At 39.8% G+C, this 19,730-nt stretch overlaps 1 protein-coding gene across 1 annotated transcript in view; it reads right to left on the minus strand.

Moving 5' to 3' along the window:
- Positions 1–19,730, minus strand: part of LOC141139454 (serotransferrin-A-like) — a 320,870-nt gene that overhangs the window by 111,549 nt on the left and 189,591 nt on the right. The window contains exon 11 of the mRNA XM_073625549.1: positions 13,980–14,015. Coding sequence (XP_073481650.1) covers positions 13,980–14,015 — 36 coding nt within the window. The remainder of the gene's footprint in view (positions 1–13,979; positions 14,016–19,730) is intronic.

Below are 19,730 nucleotides of genomic sequence, written 5' to 3' on the forward strand. Positions count from 1 at the left end.
ATGGAAAAAACTAATACAAAACAGCGGCGACACACCCGATAATCCTCCCACTCCTATCCCTATTGAAACCCTCCATCACCTCTCCCCAGACCTAAATTTAAACCAATGGGCCAAGAACGGTATCCGAACCTTACAACACATTCTACTCATAGACAAACCCAAATCTTTTACCCTCTTGAAACAAGAATATAACTTACCCCAAACAGAACTCTTCACCTACCTCCGAGTCACCCACTGCCTTAGAAACTCCCACCTTCAGTTGTACACTATACATCCTAAAGCATGGGATTTTCTAACGTCCTCCATCCCCAAACGCAAGGGGATATCCCTACTTTATAATATCCTACACCATAAACAGCAGTTTACCAAGAAACCCCCTCATATCCACTGGGAACATGACTTAGGTCAGACCTACACGGAACACCAATGGCAAAAAGCGATCCAGTCAGTATATAAATCCACAAAATGCGCCACGCTCTGGGAAAACACCCAAAAAATACACCTCAGGTGGTACCTAACCCCATCCAGAATTGCTAAATTCAATCCTTCTATCAGCGGTCAATGCTGGCGCGGGTGTTCAACCAGAGGTGATATGCTTCACATTTTCTGGACATGCCCACGATTGCGTAATTACTGGAACAAGATCTTCCAAATACTATCAGATGTTGTACACCAAGATTTACACCCAACACCTGATCTAGCTGTGCTGAACCTCACTATTGAAACAATACCAACACCTTACAGATACATAGTGACCCATATTCTGTTAGCTGCAAGACTATGTATCGCAAGACTATGGAAAACGGATGCTACCCCCTCCGTTGAACATACTCTAGATACGGTGAACCTCCACTACAGCTTTGAGTTGATGATGGCCTCTAGTGCGGGCCTTACACACACTGTGAAATATAACTGGAGGCCATGGGAGATGTGGACTGGAGCTGCATCATTCCTTTCATGACCAATCACCTGACGATCCAGAAACCTTTCTTATTTTCATGATAACCAACATATCGTTACCGCTTTTTCTTGATAATTCTTTTTTTTTTTTCTTTTTTTTTTTCTCCCTTCTCTTGAATACTCCTACTGCTTTTACTTATAGACTCTGTTTTACCTATGATCTATCTAAACCGGAGACTGTCCACGCAGAGTGCCACCCCCCCGGGTGAAAAGTGTTCCCATTAGGGCGCCTGGGGTAGTGCTACTCATGCCATAATTAACCTCCGATATCGGAAGAGGCATTTTGACAGCTCTCTGCTATATGCTATAGCATTAATCAGATAATCTGTTTCATTGTATACATCTAAACGACTGTACTGTACCTAATATACAATGTGCACATTGTATTGTTATATACTCTTTGCAAAAATTAATAAAAAACCAATGATGAAAAAAAAAAAAGTTACAGTTATAAAAAAAAAAAAAGTAAAAAAAAAAAAAATACACAAAAAAAATATAAAATAAAAAAACCAAAAATAGTTGTCGTTTTATTGTTCTCTCTCTCTCTATTTTCTCTCTATTGTTCTGCTCTTTTTTACTGTATTCTATTCTGCATTGTTTTATTGTTATGTTTTATCATGTTTGCTTTTCAGGTATGTAATTTTTTTATAGTTTACTGTGTTTTAAACATTTTTTTGTTTTCAGGTACGCCATTCAGCTGCAGCGCAGATTTATCTATCTTGACAGCAACAGCGTTTGCTCCCACGATACATAAAGCCGTGACTCCAGCGCTGTCGGAGGTGATTTCACCACCACAGTTACATACTTCAGCATATATGCCGAAGCGTGGGGGCAGAAGTGGGTGGAGGAGCGATTTGCTCCTGCCTTTTGTGGGAGGATGCCCCCATGCTTCGGCATATATATATTTTAGGTAGGCACAGGTTGCGTTAAATGTTTTATTTTTTACTATGGTTTTTTTTTGTATTTGCTTTGCAGGTATGGTAAGTATTACTGTTATACTGTAATGTTACTTTGTTTTTTGTTAACCATCATTTGCTTAGCAGGTACGCCATTCAGTTGCAGCGCGGATTTATTTATCTTGACAGCAACAGCGTTTGCTCCCACGATACATAAAGCCGTGACTCCAGCGCTGTCGGAGGTGATTTTACCACCACAGTTACATACTTCAGCATATATGCCGAAGCGTGGGGGCAGAAGTAGGTGGAGGAGCGATTTGCTCCTGCCTTTTGCGGGAGGATGCCCCCATGCTTCGGCATATATATATTTTAGGTAGGCACAGGTTGCGTTAAATGTTTTATTTTTTACTATGGTTTTTTTTTGTATTTGCTTTGCAGGTATGGTAAGTATTACTGTTATACTGTAATGTTACTTTGTTTTTTGTTAACCATCATTTGCTTAGCAGGTACGCCATTCAGTTGCAGCGCGGATTTATTTATCTTGACAGCAACAGCGTTTGCTCCCACGATACATAAAGCCGTGACTCCAGCGCTGTCGGAGGTGATTTCACCACCACAGTTACATACTTCAGCATATATGCCGAAGCGTGGGGGCAGTGGGTGGAGGAGCAATTTGCTCCTGCCTTTTGCGGGAGGATGCCCCCATGCTTCGGCATATATAAATGGTGCATGTATGCCCATCATTAGAAGTGGGTGGATGAAGGGAGGTATTCTAATGGTGGGCATACCCACCGATCAATATCTTTTTTTCGTTCAGCCCACAGGCTGCATGAAAAAAAAGTTTACAATATATGCCCAACAAGGACCAGCAACGTACTGGTATGTTGCTGGACTTTGAGTGGTTATACCAGAATGATGCCTGCAGGTTTAGGTATCATCTTGGTATCATTCTTTTCAGCCAGCCGTCGGCTTTCATGTAAAAGCAATCCTAGAGGCTAATTAGCCTCTAGACTGCTTTTACAAGCAGTGGGAGGAAATGCCCCCCCCCCACCGTCTTCCATGTTTTTCTCTGGCTCTCCTGTCCCAACAGGGAACCTGAGAATGCAGCCAGTGATTCGGCCAGCTGACCATAGAGCTGATCAGAGACCAGAATGGCTCCAAACATCTCTATGGCCTAAGAATCCGGAAGCTACGAGCATTTCATGACTTAGATTTCGCCGGATGTAAACAGCGCCATTGGGAAATTGGGAAAGCATTTTATCACACCGATCTTGGTGTGGTCAGATGCTTTGAGGGCAGAGGAGAGATCTAGGATCTAATAGACCCCAATTTTTTCAAAAAAGAGTACCTGTCACTACCTATTGCTATCATAGGGGATAATTTACATTCCCTGAGATAACAATAAAAATGATTTAAAAAAAATAAAAATGAAAGGAACAGTTTAAAAATAAGATAAAAAAATCAAAAGATTAATTAAAAAAAAAAAAAAAAAAAAAAAAAAAAGCACCCCTGTCCCCCCCTGCTCTCGCACAAAGGCGAACGCAAGCGTTGGTCTGGCGTCAAATGTAAACAGCAATTGCACCATGCATGTGAGGTATCACCGCGAAGGTCAGATCGAGGGCAGTAATTTTAGCAGTAGACCTCCTCTGTAAATCTAAAGTGGTAACCTGTAAAGGCTTTTAAAGGCTTTTAAAAATGTATTTAGTTTGTCGCCACTGCACGTTTGTGCGCAATTTTAAAACATGTCCTGTTTGGTATCCATGTACTCGGCCTAAGATCATCTTTTTTATTTCATCAAACATTTGGGCAATATAGTGTATTTTAGTGCATTAAAATTTAAAAAAGTGTGTTTTTTCCCCAAAAAATGCGTTTGAAAAATCGCTGCGCAAATACTGTGTGAAAAAAAAAATGAAACACCCACCATTTTAATCTGTAGGGCATTTGCTTTAAAAAAATATATAATGTTTGGGGGTTCAAAGTAATTTTCTTGCAAAAAAAAATAATTTTTTCATGTAAACAAAAAGTGTCAGAAAGGGCTTTGTCTTCCAGTGGTTAGAAGAGTGGGTGATGTGTGACATAAGCTTCTAAATGTTGTGCATAAAATGCCAGGACAGTTCAAAACCCCCCCAAATGACCCCATTTTGGAAAGTAGACACCCCAAGCTATTTGCTGAGAGGCATGTCGAGTCCATGGAATATTTTATATTGTGACACAAGTTGCGGGAAAAAGACAAATTATTATTTTTTTTTTTTTTTTTTTGCACAAAGTTGTCACTAAATGATATATTGCTCAAACATGCCATGGGAATATGTGAAATTACACCCCAAAATACATTCTGTTGCCTCTCCTGAGTACGGGGATACCACATGTGTGAGACTTTTTGGGAGCCTAACCGCATAGGGGACCCCGAAAACCAAGCACCGCCTTCAGGCTTTCTAAGGGCGTAAATTTTTGATTTCACTCTTCACTGCCTATCACAGTTTCGGAGGCCATGTAATGCCCAGATGGCACAAACCCCCCCCAAATGACCCCATTTTGGAAAATAGAAACCCAAAGCTATTTGCTGAGAGGTATAGTGAGTATTTTGCAGACCTCACTTTTTGTCACAAACTTTTGAAAATTGAAAAAAGAAAAAAAAAATATGTTTTTCTTGTCTTTCTTCATTTTCAAAAACAAATGAGAGCTGCAAAATACTCACCATGCCTCTCAGCAAATAGCTTGGGGTGTCTGCTTTCCAAAATGGGGTCATTTTGGGGCGGTTTTGTGCTATCTTGGCATTTTATGGCCTTCAAAACTGTGATGGGTAGTAAGGAGTGAAATCAAAAATTAACGCTCTTAGAAATCCTGAAGGCGGTGATTGGATTTCGGGGCCCCGTATGAAGCTAGGCTCCCAAAAAGTGCCACTCATGTGGTATCCCCGTACTCAGGAGAAGCAGCAGAATGTATTTTGGGGTGTAATTCCACATATGCCCATGGCATGTTTGAGCAATATATCATTTAGTGACAACTTTGTGCAAAAAAAAAAAAAAAAATTCACTTTCCCGCAACTTGTGTCAAAATATAAAATATTCCATGTACTCATCATGCCTCTCAGCAAATAGCTTGGGGTGTCTTCTTTCCAAAATGGGGTCATTTGGGGGGGTTTTGTGCCATCTGGGCATTTTATGGCCTTCAAAAATGTGATAGGTAGTGAGGAGTGAAATCACAACTTTACTCCCTTAGAAATCCTGAAGGCGGTGCTGGGTTTTCGGGGCCCCGTACGCGGCTAGGCTCCCAAAAAGTCCCACACATGTGGTATCCCCATACTCAGGAGAATCAGCAGAATGTATTTTGGGGTGCAATTCCACATAAGCCCATAGCCTGTGTGAGCAATATATCATTTAGTGACAACTTTGTGCAAAAAAAAAAAAAAATTGTCACTTTCCCGCAACTTGTGTCAAAAAATAAAATATTCCATGGACTCAACATGCCTCTCAGCAAATAGCTTGGGGTGTCTACTTTCCAAAATGGGGTCATTTGGGGGGGTTTGTGCCATCTTGGCATTTTATGGCCTTCAAAACTGTGATAGGTAGTGAGGAGTAAAATCAAAAATTTATGCCCTTAGAAATCCTGAAGGCGGTGCTTGGTTTTTGGGGCCCCGTACGCGGCTAGGCTCCCAAAAAGTCCCACACATGTGGTATCCCCGTACTCAGGAGAAGCAGCAGAATGTATTTTGGGGTGTAATTCCACATATGCCCATGGCATGTTTGAGCAGTATATCATTTAGTGACAACTTTGTGCAAAAAAAAAAAAAAAAAAATTGTCACTTTCCCGCAACTTGTGTCCAAATATAAAATATTCCATGGACTCAACATGCCTCTCAGCAAATAGCTTGGGGTGTCTACTTTCCAAAATGGGGTCATTTGGGGGGGTTTTGTGCCATCTGGGCATTTTATGGCCTTCAAAAATGTGATAGGTAGTGAGGAGTGAAATCACAACTTTACGCCCTTAGAAATCCTGAAGGCGGTGCTGGGTTTTCGGGGCCCCGTACGCGGCTAGGCTCCCAAAAAGTCCCACACATGTGGTATCCCCATACTCAGGAGAATCAGCAGAATGTATTTTGGGGTGCAATTCCACATAAGCCCATAGCCTGTGTGAGCAATATATCATTTAGTGACAACTTTGTGCAAAAAAAAAAAAAAATTGTCACTTTCCCGCAACTTGTGTCAAAAAATAAAATATTCCATGGACTCAACATGCCTCTCAGCAAATAGCTTGGGGTGTCTACTTTCCAAAATGGGGTCATTTGGGGGGGTTTGTGCCATCTTGGCATTTTATGGCCTTCAAAACTGTGATAGGTAGTGAGGAGTAAAATCAAAAATTTATGCCCTTAGAAATCCTGAAGGCGGTGCTTGGTTTTTGGGGCCCCGTACGCGGCTAGGCTCCCAAAAAGTCCCACACATGTGGTATCCCCGTACTCAGGAGAAGCAGCAGAATGTATTTTGGGGTGTAATTCCACATATGCCCATGGCATGTTTGAGCAGTATATCATTTAGTGACAACTTTGTGCAAAAAAAAAAAATTGTCACTTTCCCGCAACTTGTGTCCAAATATAAAATATTCCATGGACTCAACATGCCTCTCAGCAAATAGCTTGGGGTGTCTACTTTCCAAAATGGGGTCATTTGGGGGGGTTTTGTGCCATCTGGGCATTTTATGGCCTTCAAAAATGTGATAGGTAGTGAGGAGTGAAATCACAACTTTACGCCCTTAGAAATCCTGAAGGCGGTGCTGGGTTTTCGGGGCCCCGTACGCGGCTAGGCTCCCAAAAAGTCCCACACATGTGGTATCCCCATACTCAGGAGAATCAGCAGAATGTATTTTGGGGTGCAATTCCACATAAGCCCATAGCCTGTGTGAGCAATATATCATTTAGTGACAACTTTGTGCAAAAAAAAAAAAAAATTGTCACTTTCCCGCAACTTGTGTCAAAAAATAAAATATTCCATGGACTCAACATGCCTCTCAGCAAATAGCTTGGGGTGTCTACTTTCCAAAATGGGGTCATTTGGGGGGGTTTGTGCCATCTTGGCATTTTATGGCCTTCAAAACTGTGATAGGTAGTGAGGAGTAAAATCAAAAATTTATGCCCTTAGAAATCCTGAAGGCGGTGCTTGGTTTTTGGGGCCCCGTACGCGGCTAGGCTCCCAAAAAGTCCCACACATGTGGTATCCCCGTACTCAGGAGAAGCAGCAGAATGTATTTTGGGGTGTAATTCCACATATGCCCATGGCATGTTTGAGCAGTATATCATTTAGTGACAACTTTGTGCAAAAAAAAAAAAATTGTCACTTTCCCGCAACTTGTGTCCAAATATAAAATATTCCATGGACTCAACATGCCTCTCAGCAAATAGCTTGGGGTGTCTACTTTCCAAAATGGGGTCATTTGGGGGGGTTTGTGCCATCTTGGCATTTTATGGCCTTCAAAACTGTGATAGGTAGTGGGGAGTAAAATCAAAAATTTATGCCCTTTGAAATCCTGAAGGCGGTTCTTTGTTTTTCGGGGCCCCGTACGCGGCTAGGCTCCCAAAAAGTCCCACACATTTGGTATCCCCGTACTCAGGAGAAGCAGCTGAATGTATTTTGGGGTGCAATTCCACATATGCCCATGGCCTGTGTGAGCAATATATCATTTAGTGACAACTTTTTGTAATTTTTTTTTTTTTTTTCTGTCATTACTCAATCACTTGAGACAAAAAAAAAATATTCAATGGGTTCAACATGCCTCTCAGCAATTTCCTTGGGGTGTCTACTTTCCAAAATGGGGTCATTTGGGGGGGTTTTGTACTGCCCTGCCATTTTAGCACCTCATGAAATGACATAGACAGTCATAAACTAAAAGCTGTGTAAATTCCAGAAAATGGACCCTAGTTTGTAGGCGCTATAACTTTTGCGCAAACCAATAAATATACGCTTATTGACATTTTTTTTACCAAAGACATGTGGCCGAATACATTTTGGCCTAAATGTATGACTAAAATTGATTTTAATGGATTTTTTTTATAACAAAAAGTAGAAAATATCATTTTTTTTCAAAATTTTCGGTCTTTTTCCATTGATAGCGCAAAAAATAAAAGCGGCAGAGGTGATCAAATACCATCAAAATAAAGCTCTATTTGTGGGAAGAAAAGGACGCAAATTTCGTTTGGGTACAGCATTGCATGACCGCGCAATTAGCAGTTAAAGCGACGCAGTGCCAAATTGTAAAAAGTGCTCTGGTCAGGAAGGGGGTAAATCCTTCCGGGGCTGAAGTGGTTAAGGACGGAAGTTTATTGGCATTTAAAATGCTAAATGTTTGTACAAAAGTGCAAACACAGAGAGAGAGGGAGAGAGAGAGATATTTTTCTTGCATTGTAGACATTTGGGAGGGGTAAACTGATCAGTATAATCTGTTATGTGGAAAAAACGCTTCTAAACTAAAATGATAATGATCGCTGATAAACGCGGCTTGTCAAAGTGGAAGAACTGACGTTTTTAAACGTCAGTTACTAGCTGTCAAGTTCCACTTGTACCTCACAACAACATTGTCCCTTACTTGTTTGGAGAGTTCCTTGGTCTTCATGGCAGTGCTTGGTTAGTGGTGCCTCTTACTTAGATGTTGCAGCCTCTGGGGCCTTTCAAAAAGGTGTGTATATGTAATGATATATCATGTGACACTTAGATTGCACACAGGTGGACATTGTTTCACTAATTATGTGACTTCTGAAGGTAATTGGTTGCACCAGAGCTTTTTATGGGCTTCATAAAGGATTTATAATTGCTCAACTTCACCTTTGACGGTATGCTGGGGCAGCACAGAGCAGTAGTTAGGTGTAGGGATGTAGGCAAAATGCTGTTCTTGTATGTTGTCCCATGACTATCGTATTATTGGTGTGTTGTTGAATATGCAGACAAATTTGTAGAACAGTGTCTTACCATGCTTTTCACATGTAGCTTGTGTTTGTCCGAGTGAAGTATCTGTTTCATTAATCTTTTCACCTATTGGGTTAACACACCAGCAAACCCCAGTGCTGCCATGGCACTGCTGTGGTTGGTAATTGCCCTTTTCATCACACTGTGGAATATAATTACCAATCAACCCCTTTTCCAGAGCTTGTTGACGCTCCTTCCAGCATTTTTTTAAGTCTGTCAACATATACAGAAAAGATTAATGATAACAGAATCTGTACATGTACAGTGAGTAGTTTATAGTCATTTAGAGGCAGTTCAGTCTATTGTCATTTTTTTTAAAGCAAATAATTGCTTTCAGGACAGAAGTTTATTGGCATTTAAAATGCTAAATGTTTGTACAAAAGTGCAAATGCAGAGAGAGAGGGAGAGAGAGAGAGAGAGAGATTTTTCTTGCATTGTAGACATTTGGGAGGGGTAAACTGATCAGTACAATCTGTTATGTGGAAAAAACGCTTCTAAATTAAAATACTCATGAACACTGATAAACGCGGCTTGTCAAAGTGGAAAAACTGACGTTTTTAAACGTCAGTTACTAGCTGTCAAGTTCCACTTGTACCTCACAACAACATTGTCCCTTACTTGTTTGGAGAGTTCCTTGGTCTTCATGGCAGTGTTTGGTTAGTGGTGCCTCTTACTTAGATGTTGCAGCCTCTGGGGCCTTTCAAAAAGGTGTGTATATGTAATGATAGATCATGTGACACTTAGATTGCACACAGGTGAACATCGTTTAAACTAATTATGTGACTTCTGAAGGTAATTGGTTGCACCAGAGCTTTTTATGGGCTTCATAAAGGATTTATAATTGCTCAACTTCACCTTTGACGGTATGCTGGGGCAGCACAGAGCAGTAGTTAGGTGTAGGGATGTAGGCAAAATGCTGTTCTTGTATATTGTCTCATGACTATCGTATTATTGGTGTGTTGTTGAATATGCAGACAAATTTGTAGAACAGTGTCTTTCCATGCTTTTCACATGTAGCTCGTGTTTGTCCGGTGGTTCGACTTTAACTCAAGCTCATTCCTATGTAACAATGACACTTCTATATTGCCATGAAAATATATTAAAGTGTATCTAAACCCAACCAAATAAATGCAACGTTGTTCACCCGTCTGTGTATGTAATGGTGAAAAACTCATTCTTTTTTGAACATGCACTGATTTTAATTAAATGAAGTGTATCCACAGCCATTTCTTTTGCTATAGCGACAAGGCTTATTCAGATTAGCTTTAGCATTGTTACCCTTTTCTGGGTACTCTTGAACTTTATTACAAACAGTGATGCCAATGCGCATTGTACTAACATGTTCTTCTGTAGTTACCAAATTGTGATGTACAACCACTTCTAGAGTGTGCCCTCATACATTTTACTGCATTCCCAGTTATCTGTGGGGTGGTGTTATGGCACACATATAGTCCCATGACTGTCGTGTTATTGATATGTTGTTGAATATGCAAACAAATTTGTAGAACAGTGTCTTACCATGCTTTTCACATGTAGCTCATGTTTGTCCGGGTGCAGTATCTGTTTCATTAATCTTTTCACCTATTGGGTTAACACACCAGCAAACCCCAGTGCTGCCATGGCACTGCTGTGGTTGGTAATCGCTCTTTTCATCACATTGTGGAATATAATTACCAAACAACTTCTTTTCCAGAGCTTGCTGATGCTCCTTCCAGCATTTTGTCAAGTCTGTCAACATATACAGAAAAGATTAATGATAACAGAATCTGTACATGTACAGTGAGTAGTTTATAGTCATTTAGAGGCAGTTCAGTCTATTGTCATTTTTTTTAAAGCAAAAAATTGCGTTCAGGACGGAAGTTTATTGGCATTTAAAATGCTAAATGTTTGTACAAAAGTGCAAACGCAGAGAGAGAGGGAGAGAGAGAGAGAGATTTTTCTTGCATTGTAGGCATTTGGGAGGGGTAAACTGATCAGTATAATCTGTTATGTGGAAAAAATGCTTCTAAACTAAAATGATAATGATCGCTGATAAACGCTGCTTGTCAAAGTGAAAAAACTGATGTTTTTAACCGTCAGTTACCAGCTGTCAAGTTCCACTTGTACCTCACAACAACATTGTCCCTTACTTGTTTGGAGAGTTCCTTGGTCTTCATGGCAGTGTTTGGTTAGTGGTGCCTCTTACTTAGATGTTGCAGCCTCTGGGGCCTTTCAAAAAGGTGTGTATATGTAATGATAGATCATGTGACACTTAGGTGGCACACAGGTGGACATCGTTTCACTAATTATGTGACTTCTGAAAGTAATTGGTTGCACCAGAGCTTTTTATGGGCTTCATAAAGAATTAATAATTGCTCAACTTCACCTTTGATGTTATGCTGGGGCAGCACAGAGCAGTAGTTAGGTGTAGGGATGTAGGCAAAATCCTGTTCTTGTATGTTGTCCCATGACTATCATGTTATTGGTGTGTTGTTGAATATGCAGACAAATTTGTAGAACAGTGTCTTACCATGCTTTTCACATATAGCTCGTGTTTGTCCGGGTGGAGTACTCTTACCAGAAGTCACATAATTAGTGAAACGATGTCCACCTGTGTGCAATCTAAGTGTCACATGATCTATCATTACATATACACACCTTTTTGAAAGGCCCCAGAAGCTGCAACATCTAAGTAAGGGGCACCACTAACCAAACACTGTCATGAAGACAAAGGAACTCTCCAAACAAGTAAGGGACGTTGTCGTGGTGAGGTACAAGTGGAACTTGACAGCTAGTAACTGACATTTAAAAACATCAATTTTTTCACTTTGACAAGCCACGTTTATAAGCGTTCATGAGCATTTTAATTTAGAAGCGTTTTTTCCACATAACAGATTGTACTGATCAGTTTACCCCTCCCAAATGCCTACAATGCAAGAAAAATCTATCTCTCTCTCTCTCCCTCTCTCTCTGCATTTGCCCTTTTGTACAAACATTTAGCATTTTAAATGCCAATAAACTTCTGTCCTGAACGAAATTTTTTGCTTTAAAAAAAATGACAACAAACTGAACTGCCTCTAAATGACTATAAACTACTCACTGTACATGTACAGATTCTGTTATCATTAATATTTTCTGCATATGTTGACAGACTTGACAAAATGCTGGAAGGAGCGTCAACAAGCTCTGGAAATTAAGTTGATTGGTAATTATATTCCACAGTGTGATGAAAAGGGCAATTACCAACCACAGCAGTGCCATGGCAGCACTGGGGTTTGCTGGTGTGTTAATGCAGTAGGTGAAAAGATTCCTGAAACAGATACTCCACCTGGACAAACATGAGCTACATGTGAAAGACATGGTAAGACACTGTTCTACAAATTTGTCTGCATATTCAACAACACACCAATAACACGATAGTCATGGGACAACATACAAGAACAGGATTTTGCCTACATCCCTACACCTAACTACTGCTCTGTGCTGCCCCAGCATACCGTCAAAGGTGAAGTTGAGCAATTATAAATCCTTTATGAAGCCCATAAAAAGCTCTGGTGCAACCAATTTTTACCTTCAGAAGTCACAAAAAATCTCTCTCTCTCTATCTTACTTGTTTGGAGAGTTCCTTGGTCTACATGGCAGTGTTTGGTTAGTGGTGCCTCTTACTTAGATGTTGCAGCCTCTGGGGCCTTTCAAAAAAGGTGTGTATATGTAATGACAGATCATGTGACACTTAGATTGCACACAGGTGGACATCATTTCACTAATTATGCGACTTCTGAAGATAATTGCTTGCACCAGAGCTTTTTATGTGCTTCATAACAAAGGGGGTGAATACATACACACATGCCAATGATCAGTTTTTTATTTCTGAAAAATAGTTTTATGTATATATTTTTCTAATTTTACTTCACCAACTTAGACTATTGTGTTCTGATCCATCACATATAATTCAGATTTAAAAAACACAACTAAAGGCAGTAATGTAACTATCAAAACAAAGCAGTGCAGCGCTTAGAAGAAATAAATATGAATATAGAGCCAATCCCAAAATATGTCTTGATCCGAAGGAGTAAATAGTCAATGGATGCCACACCCACGAGCAGAGAGGAAACTCCTTAGATTGGTGAAAAAAGGTGCTGTGATAAAATATTAGTAGCGATCGTGAATCCACACCAATGTGTTCCACCACCAGAAGCTCACCTTATTGAGTAGACCTTCTGAACTAACAGATAGGTCACTCATGCAGTCCCTTCAAAAGGGTAATCATAAAGATGAAAAGGCTGGCTACATATGTCCTCCACTGAATCTTGCAATATCCAAATATCATTCTCATCGGCAGATATAAGTCATGTTGAAACAAAATAAAAGGACATAATGCTCTCCATATAATAAAAGTGACTAGTTTAAATAAAACGTTACTCACAAAGATGGCACTGGATCCCAGTGCTGGAGTATAAGACATATATAAATAGAAAACCAGGTAGGTGGCTGTACTGATGTCACGTAGCCCCTCGCACGTGTATCGTCCGTGGATAAGGACTTCCTTAGCGAATCGCTGAGTTAGTTCAGAAGGTCTACTCAATAAGGTAAGCGGCCTAGACTTCTGGTGGCGGAACACATTGGTGTGGATGCACGATCGCTACTATTATTTTATCACAGCACCTTTTTTCACCAATCTAAGGAGTTTCCTCTCAGCTCGTAGGTGTGTCGTCCATTGACTATCCACTCCTTCGGATCAAGACATATTTTGGGACTTGGCTCTATATTTATATTTATTTCTTGTAAGCGCTGCACTGCTTTGTTTTGATAGTTTATTCAAGGATTTTTATATTGACCTTCAGTGTTCAGCTGCTGTTTGTTAGGATTGGTTTTGCGCTGTCTGTTTTTCCTCTTTTACAGTAATATAACTAAATAGGTAAAAAGCCAAGGGGGTGAATACTTTTGCAAGGCACTGTACAGTCTTTCAATTATACAAAGACAATTTGACTATTCTGTAAAAAGTGCAGATTCTTTTTAAAAATAATGTACATCTTTCTGCTGTGATTGGGTAGAATAGCAGGAATAGCAGTCATCTCGGGTTTTATGCCTGTCTACTTATGGTATTGGCTGGTGACCTCTATCTGCACACTGGAGCTTCCACACCTACACATTAGAAATCTAAGTCAAGGCTTAAGTATAAGAAGATTACCTTTTATATTTTCTGTTTTTTGTTTGCACGCTTCAGCTGTTGAGAGATGAAAAAGAAGACACATAAGTTAAAGCAAGCACATTCTGTTACATGAAATCAGAAATAAAACTTTGATATTTCCCCAACATAAACCCTTTCCCCTATTTGCTTTCTACAAATAACTGGGGATAATGACAGAACCAGTAAACAGTTATTAAATACATACATACATACATACATACATATGGATATGTGTGTTTTAGTAACCTATTAGAATATATTCAGTTGTTAAGCCTATAAATTTCACTTTATTGTGCAATGGTCAGCTAAGACTTCAGAGTCCAGATATACAGCCTTGTTTACTAGTAATCACTTGTAGACATACATCACAGGAACTACTGGTGTAGTGCACTTAAAGTGGAACTAAATTGTATCTGAGCACCACAAACCGAAAATGCTATTTCATTCTTTTCTTCATTTTGAAAGCAAACTCACCCATCCATCTAGCCGCCCCCCCATACACACACACACAATATTTATAGCCATGGCCATCTTGTTGAAGAGCAGATGTTTCATGCAGAATTTGCTTTCTGGAATCCATCTGCCCTTAGCTCAGGCATGCAGCAGGAGGGCATACTTAGTTGAGAAACCCCTCCTCCCCTCCTTCAAATGACAGAAAACAAAATGCCCATGAAGATATATGGGATGTATGACATCCGTTTAGCCTAGGACAGAAAACAGAAAGCAACTGAAGAAAAAAAAAGTTTAACACAAGTAAATATAATATACCTTCCTGTCTATTTACTAAGACTATTTAATCGGAGTGCCAAATGTTTAATAATAGTAGAAATGGATACCTACATCCTATCAGATTGGAGAAATTTGTATTTGAGGCTAGTGGACTTTAATGGTACCGTAGCAATTTAAAATACACAAAAGTATAAAACAAGTAGATTTTATTGAATTAACATCAACATGTTAAAACATACATATTTGTTTAAAATATATCTCTTTCTATTCATTGAGGGGAGGGTACAACTAACAAAAAATGGCAGTACCAGTTCATCCTATATCTGTTAAATTGGCGTGTTATTTAACCGTTATAGGATGAACTAGTACTGACATTTTTTGTTAGTTGTACCCTCCCATGAATGAATAGACAGAGACATATTTAAAAAAAATATGTATGTTTTAACATGTTGATGTTAATTCAACAAAATCTACTTGTTTTATACTTTTGTGTATTTTAAATTGTTACAATACCATTAAAGTCCACTAGCCTCAAATACAAATTTCCCCTGTTTATTAAGACTAGCAGCACAGGGATTAAAAATAGTTGATTGAAATAGTTTAGTTCCACCTAAGAGGAAAACTATATTTAGAGAAATATGTGGACTGTCATTGCTGATCTCATTTTTAAAATGTCAGTTACCTGGTTGTCTTTAGCATCAATACTTATAGAGCAATTTAAAAAGAACAAGCATGAAGCAGCTAAAGTCAGAGTGAAGTATGAAGTTCTGAGTCTGTAACTCACACTATTGAAGTCGTTACAGACAACCAACCAAGGCTAAATCACCCACAAGTAAAAATACGGTATATAAAAAAGACTGTACACGGGTGTGTGCAAAATTAATATATATATAGATATACAGTGGGGACAGAAAGTATTCAGACCCCCTTAAATTTTTCACTCTTTGTTATATTGAAGCCATTTGCTAAAATCATTTAAGTTCATTTTTTTTCCTCATTAATGTACACACAGCACCCCATATTGACAGAAAAACACAGAATTGTTGACATTTTTGCAGAATTATTAAAAAAGAAAAACTGAAATATCACATGGTCCTAAGTATTCAGACCGTTTGCTCAGTATTTAGTAGAAGCACCCTTTTGATCTAATACAGCCATGAGTCTTTTTGGGAAAGATGCAACAAATTTTTCACACCTGGATTTGGGGATCCTCTGCCATTCCTCCTTGCAGATCCTCTCCAGTTCTGTCAGGTTGGATGGTAAACGTTGGTGGACAGCCATTTTTAGGTCTCTCCAGAGATGCTCAATTGGGTTTAAGTCAGGGCTCTGGCTGGGCCATTCAGGAACAGTCACAGAGTTGTTGTGAAGCCACTCCTTCCTTATTTTAGCTGTGTGCTTAGGGTCATTGTCTTGTTGGAAGGTAAACCTTCGGCCCAGTCTGAGGTCCTGAGCACTCTGGAGAAGGTTTTCGTTCAGGATATCCCTGTACTTGGCCGCATTCATCCTTCCCTTGATTGCAACCAGTCGTCCTGTCCCTGCAGCTGAAAAACACCCCCACAGCATGATGCTGCCACCACCATGCTTCACTGTTGGGACTGTATTGGACAGGTGATGAGCAGTGCCTAGTTTTCTCCACACATACCGCTTAGAATTAAGGCCAAAAAGTTGGTCTTGGTCTCATCAGACCAAAGCATCTTATTTCTCACCATCTTGGAGTCCTTCAGGTGTTTTTTTTAGCAAACTCCATGCAGGCTTTCATGTGTCTTGCACTGAGGAGAGGCTTCCGTCAGGCCACTATGCCATAAAGCCCCGACTGGTGGAGGGCTGCAGTGATGGTTGACTTTCTACAACTTTCTCCCATCTCCCGACTGCATCTCTGGAGCTCAGCCACAGAGTGATCTAGGAAGGGTTTTGGTCATCCCAAACATCTTCCATTTAAGGATTATGGAGGCCACTGTACTCTTAGGAACCTTAAGTGCAGCAGAATTTTTTTTGTAACCTTGGCCAGATCTGTGCCTTGCCACAATTCTGTCTCTGAGCTCTTCAGGGAGTTCCTTTGAACTCACGATTCTCATTTGCTCTGACATGCACTGTGAGCTGTAAGGTCTTATATAGACAGGTGTGTGGCTTTCCTAATCAAGTCCAATCAGTATAATCAAACACAGCTGGACTCAAATAAAGGTATAGAACCATCTCAAGGATGATCAGAAGAAATGGACAGCACCTGAGTTAAATATATGAGTGTCACAGCAAAGGGTCTGAATACTTAGGACCATGTGATATTTCAGTTTTTCTTTTTTAATAAATCTGCAAAAATGTCAACAATTCTGTGTTTTTCTTACTTAAATGATTTTAGCAAATGACTGCAATAAAACAAAGAGTGAAAAATTTAAAGGGGTCTGAATACTTTCCGTCCCCACTGTATATATATATATATATATATACAGTATATATACTGTGCTAAATTCTAATATTATCCTTATTGAACTCTATTATATATTAACAATCTTGCAGTGCTGATGATGCTAATGATGTTCAAAAAAGACTTTGTATCATAAACAAAACACAAAACAAAAAGTGACAAAATGGCAATAATCCAATATACAAGTGTGGTTCTGTGAATAAAACATATATCAAAAACAAAAAATATACTCAAACTCTTTAATGTGTCACAAAAATGTCTCAATAGTCCAGCAGTTCATATCAAATCACACATATAGCCAATTCTATGTGTGATCTCAGAGGACGTCCAAGTGCAACTTGACAATTTACTTCTCTCTTCTTATATACTACCACCACATCAAGTGAATTATCCGCCACCACTTATGATCGAAATCATAACCAGTAAACGGACATTTTCCCTTATAGGGCACAATCATCTGCAAATCTCTAATGGATCTTCTCTGCACTCTTCCACTGATCTCAAGCGATATCTCCAGAGAGGTGAAACCCAGTATAGAAAAGAAAGCTCAGCATAGCATAAAATCCTTTAAAACAATTTATTAAAATCACGATACACTCACATTTGGAAGTGTCTTCTCTGACACAGGTTTGCAAGCATAAAATCATGTACGGGTCGGCTCAGAATCTTCCAATACCTGATCTAACGTGATGACGACACCTCCAAACACCAGGCCTACGCAGGTTTCGTCATTGGAAGTCTGTGTTGGGGAAGTGGCACTTTTGGAGGTTTAGAGGTGTAGTCAACACGTTTGATCGGTACATGTACTGACCCGTACATGATTTTATGCTTGTAAACCTGTGTCGTTGGAGACATTTCCAAATGTGAGTGTATCATAATTTTAATAAATTGGAGATATGTTTTCAAGGATTTTATGCTACACTGAGCTTTCTTTCCTATACTGGGTTTCACTTCTCTGGAAATATCGCTTGAGATCAGTGGAAGAGTGCAGAGAAGATCCATTAGAGATTTGCAGATGATTGTGCCCTATAAGGGAAAATGCCCATTTACTGGTTCATTTATTATCAGTGATTAATGTTGGTGAGTGATTTCGATCATAAGCGGTGGCGGATAATTCACTTGGTGAGGTGTTAGTATATAAGAAGAGAGAAGTAAATTGTCAAGTTGCACTTGGACGTCTTCTGAGATCACACACGGAATTTGCTATACAGTGTGTGTGATTTGATATGAACTGCTGGATTATTGAGACATTTTTGTGACACATTACTGAGTTTGAGTATATTTTTTGCTTTTGATATATGTTTTTTTCACAGAACTACACACTCATATATTGGATTATTGCCATTTTGTCACTTTTTGTTTTGTGTTTTTGTTTTGTTTATGATACAAATTTTTTTTTGAACATCATTAGCACTGCAATTTTGTTAATATACAGTATCTCACAAAAGTGAGTACATCCCTCACATTTTTGTAAATATTTTATTATATCTTTTCATGTGACAACACTGAAGAAATGACACTTTGCTACAATGTAAAGTAGTGAGTGTACAGCTTGTATAACAGTGTAAATTTGCTGTCCCCTCAAAATAACTCAACACACAGCCATTAATGTCTAAACCGCTGACAACAAAAGTGAGTACACCCCTGATTGAAAATGTCCAAATTGGGCCCAATTAGCCATTTCCCTCCCCAATGTCATGTGACTCGTTAGTGCTACAAGGTCTCAAGTATGAATGGGGAGCAAGTGTGTTAAATTTGGTGTTATCGCTCTCACTCTCTTATACTGGTCATTGGAAGTTCAACATGGCACCTAATGGCAAAGAACTCTCTGAGGATCTGAAAAAAAGAATTGTTGCTCTACAAAAAGATGGCCTAGGCTACAAGAAGATTGCCAAGACCCTGAAACTGAGCTGCAGCACGGTGGCCAAGACCATACAGCGGTTTAACAGGTTAGGTTCCACTCAGAACAGGCCTCACCATGGTCGACCAAAGAAGTTGAGTGCACATGCTCAGCATCATGTCCAGAGGTTGTCTTTGGGAAATAGACATATGAGTGCTGCTAGCATTGCTGCAGAGGTTGAAGGGGTGGGGGGTCAGCCTGTCAGTGCTCAGACCATACACCGCACACTGCATCAAATTGGTCTGCATGGCTGTCGTTCCAGAAGGAAGCCTCTTCTAAAGATGATGCACGAGAAAGCCCACAAACAGTTTGCTGAAGACAAGCAGACTAAGGACATGGATTACTGGAACCATGTCCTGTGGTCTGATGAGACCAAGATAAACTTATTTGGTTTAGATGGTGTCAAGCGTGTGTGGTGGCAACCAGGTGAGGAGTACAAAGACAAGTGTGTCTTGCCTACAGTCAAGCATGGTGGTGGGAGTGTCATGGTTTGGGTGTTGCCGGGACTGGGGAGCTACAGTTCATTGAGGGAACCATGAATGCCAATGTGTACTGTGACATACTAAAGAAGAGCATGATCCCCTCCCTTCGGAGACTGGGCTGCAGGGCAGTATTCCAACTTAACAACCCCAAACACACCTCCAAGACGACCACTGCCTTGCTAAAGAAGCTGAGGGTAAAGGTGATGGACTGGCCAAGC

Source organism: Aquarana catesbeiana, linkage group LG04 (genome assembly GCF_042186555.1).
Source record: "Aquarana catesbeiana isolate 2022-GZ linkage group LG04, ASM4218655v1, whole genome shotgun sequence".
Classification (NCBI taxonomy): Eukaryota; Metazoa; Chordata; class Amphibia; order Anura; family Ranidae; genus Aquarana; species Aquarana catesbeiana.